At 33.8% G+C, this 3,800-nt stretch overlaps 1 protein-coding gene across 3 annotated transcripts in view; it reads right to left on the bottom strand.

Annotated features, from left to right (window-relative positions):
• LOC117109439 overlaps positions 1–3,800 on the bottom strand; it is a 15,542-nt gene extending 11,742 nt beyond the window's left edge. For all 3 annotated transcript variants that reach the window (XM_033251799.1, XM_033251797.1, XM_033251798.1), the window contains exons 1-3: positions 3,662–3,800; positions 2,130–2,199; positions 974–1,100 (exon numbers count right to left, since the gene is read on the bottom strand). In XM_033251799.1, coding sequence (XP_033107690.1) covers positions 974–1,100; positions 2,130–2,149 — 147 coding nt within the window. In that variant the 5' untranslated portion in view covers positions 2,150–2,199; positions 3,662–3,800. The remainder of the gene's footprint in view (positions 1–973; positions 1,101–2,129; positions 2,200–3,661) is intronic.

Here is a 3,800-nt window from a genome sequence, read left to right as displayed (position 1 = left end):
CAAATTTAGTCAAAACATGATTTTGAGCAAATTTAATTTTTAACGCATGCGTACGTGCGCGTAATGAGCTGCAATTCGGACAGTACTGTGCATATGGATAGTACTTGACATGAAGTATACCTGTGTGAAGTTTCAACAAAACAGGCCTATTAACGATAGTGAAGTTATGATCAATCAAAAAATTTGCTACGTAAAACGCAAAATTGCGCGTAGATGAAGTCACGCGTGACTGATCACGCTGAAAAGCTTATTGTATCGATTCCACCCCAAGACTAATGATTGTTGAAGATATCATGTCGATCGGTTGAAGCAATCTTGAGATATCGTGGTCACAAATTTGGGGAGAAAGAAAGAAGAAAAAGAAAGAAAGATTCTGACAATAACAATAGGTGATTAACATAGGTATAAAAGCAATAGCCTCCCAGGGGCTTCGCTCCTTTGCGGAGGGTAATAAACACCTCCGATCCCTCAAATAAACAGGACAATGAAGTCATGCAACTCTTGCAATCTACAAGATACTGTCAACATTTTACAGTTCTTTTCAATAGCAGCAACAAAAATAGTTGCTACAACTGCAACAGCAGCAACAAGAGAAGGTGAGGAACATGATTTTATTGCCCAGACCAGACCTGGAAAAAAAAATTGACCACGAAAAAAATGTTGCCTGTGTATACTATAACCCAAAAGCAGTGGTGTGATGAAATTTTTTTTTTTTAATGTCGAGCCCGGGTGTTGCTAAAGTACAATGTCAATTTGAAAAGGGTTGGTTGGTCAGGTTTTTTACTATCCATAAGAATTCATAGCTCAACATTTATTCTCTCCCATGGATTTGGCTGGTAAAATGGTAACTAGGCTATTAACCTCATGTCTGACACATTCACAGTATTATTTCAAACTCATCCTTGAGAAAAATAATAACTGTAATGTTATAGATTTGAATAAGAAACTCATAATTTGTAATGTACATACTTACATTAGACACAGTGTTCAGAAGTTCTGGTTTCAAAGAAGCAATTCTCTTTACTGCACTCCAGTTCGTGGCATATCGGTAAAGAACAGCTGGATCATTCTTTTTAATTTCTCGCCACAACTCATTACCACTGGAATAATTACAGTATACTCAAGTCAACTACATTGAGCCATCTCAGTAAAGCAGTTGATTAGTTTACACAGAACAAAATCTCCTACTCTTCTTTCTTGAATATAGTTTTTCATTATTACAATAAGCATTAAGGCATTGATAGTTTATAATATTTAATTTTAATTTTTGGGTTTTTTTATATTTGCAGCCTGAATGCGGCAAAAAAGACCTTGTCAATATTACTCTGATGCGAGGGCTATTTGAGAAGCCAAGCAATCTGATTTCAACTGAAATCCAATTATCTGATGGTGTCTTCAGCACAAGACGCAGGAATATTACTACTTGGCAAAATGGTCAGTCTTATTTTATAATATGTAATAATTTATTTTCCCTCAGGCAGTAAGACTGTAGTATGTGTAGCAATGGAAATTAGCTACGACCAAAAATGCACACATTGACATTTCAATCATGGACTTAATTATCCAGATTAAATAACTGAATACAAATATTTAAGTTCAGTTCTAAAATGAAATTAATTATCCAGTTTAAATAATTGAATAAAAATATTTAATTTCAGTTCTAAAATGAAATTTGTGTTTCAAGAACTTCAGTATGGATACAACATTTGACAATAATGTAGTCGATTATGTTGTGGAAATTTGAATACTTAATACATGTATGTACAAGTACACTGTTGGCTTAAATGTAAAATGCCCATATCATTTACAGCCAGATTTGCAAAAATAGATTATTGTAGTCTCAGACATTGAATGGCTAATTGCCACCAAAAAGAAATCTATTACATAAAAACATTAAATAAAAATTGGCCTATATTTAAATAATTTGAGTCCACATGGAAAAAATCTAAATATAAAGCAATAGAAATGGATGAAAACTTCTATTCCCTCCAATTATAAAATCACATGATCTATAAACAATATGGCATGTGATGTATTAGGCAACATCAGGTATTTCATTATAAATTACAATCATTATAATTTGTTTATTAGTTTACAGTAGTTGTATTTTTAACTGTATTGGTACTCACCCATCCTGAGACAGAGACATCTTTCTTTACTTTGTCAGAAAAATGTAGTCCACATGGACCCAACTGACAGCTGAAAGGGGGAGATAATTAATAGCGTCAAGGGCACTTGTATCATTATGAAGATATTCTTTATACATTTGTAGTGGCAGATCCAGGATTTGAAGCATGGGGTCTAAATAGAACCCTAAGACGAAGGGGAATCCAGGAAATTGTTATACTTAGATGGCCAAAAATGAGCTTTCCAAACTTCTGAGGGGGTCTGTTCATAACTTTTTTAAAGTTCTTCAATTTTCAAGGTTTTCCCACTCTTGAAAGGTGATTATCTTTGTTACAATAAATAGTTTGTATACATACAGAAAAAGAAAACAAATCAAAGAGGTACAGTATATTATATTACTTCTTTTCAAATACCCCAAAAAAAGAGATTTTGCTGAACTGCCTAGCCTAGATATGAAGAATGCTTTTCGTACAAAAATAATTTTTTGTCATCAATGTTCGAACCAACAAAAAGCCAAATACCACCCTTGGCGTTGGCCTTCATGTTTTGAAAAGTTAAATATGATTGTGATAATAGAAACCATATACTATTTACTCAAAACGTGAAAAATTATAAATTTTTTTTTTTTCAAATTTAAGAAAAAAAAATCTTTATTTTTATTATTTAAAAAAAAAAAATTCCAAATTTTTTTTTTTTTTTTTTTTTGTGTAATACTAGACCTACGTAGCCTATGCCTATAAAAAGACATGCGGGCAATGGTGATAAACTTACAATTTTTTTTATTGGACCTTACTGTAGTTAGACTAAGTCTAGGTCAGTCTATCCAATGCAGACCTTGTTTCTATAGGGGCCAGTAGGCCTAGGCCTACTACTACAGGCCCTAGGCATAGAGCAAATATTTTTTGTTTACATTTCAACAGACAGAAAGAGGTCTGTCTGGTCAACACAGCATAATAAAAAGGCATAACATAAAAAATAATGATAATAATAACGATATGAACAATAATACTGATTTATAGTCATATTAAATGTACATTATATATATATATATATACATATATATGTATACATATATATACATATATATATGTAGAAACTGTCTCTTATACACATCTAGATGTGTATAAGAGACAGTATTTAAACATACTGAAATTCTTCCCTTAATATCCAACTCGGGAACCTACCTAGGCTAGGCCTAGGCCTAGGGCTTGCTTAGCCTGGCCTATTCTAAGTTAGGCTAGGCTATTTATGATTTATTTGAATTCATGAACCGTATATATTTATAGATTACTACTGCAGTAAAAGAAGGTAGGCTGGAGTAAGAAGGTATAGCTAGGCCCAGCCTTGGGCCTAGTAGTAGTAGGCCTAGGGTAGTAAAGGTACAGACCCCCTAGCTAGGCCTAGGCCCTGGTCTAGGTAGGCCTAGCTAAACTAATAAGTAAGGCAGGCCTAGGCCTGGGTCTATTTAAATTTTAGATTTGTACACACTGAGTTGAATATTATAGGCAAGTGACAATCGATCTTGTCCTATTACCTATTATTCTACCTCCTTGTTTCATGCGTTTCAAATTGATTCGTTCATTTTCAGCAGCAATTTAGCCTAGGGCCTAGGCCTACTACGCGCCAATAGTTTTGAATTCCGGCCACAGGAAAGCGCGCCTACACAATGGCCA

Source organism: Anneissia japonica, unplaced genomic scaffold, assembly GCF_011630105.1.
Source record: "Anneissia japonica isolate Jap-2015-1 unplaced genomic scaffold, ASM1163010v1 scaffold287719_len1884721_cov185, whole genome shotgun sequence".
Classification (NCBI taxonomy): Eukaryota; Metazoa; Echinodermata; class Crinoidea; order Comatulida; family Comatulidae; genus Anneissia; species Anneissia japonica.
This window is presented reverse-complemented; position numbering and strand designations above follow the sequence as displayed.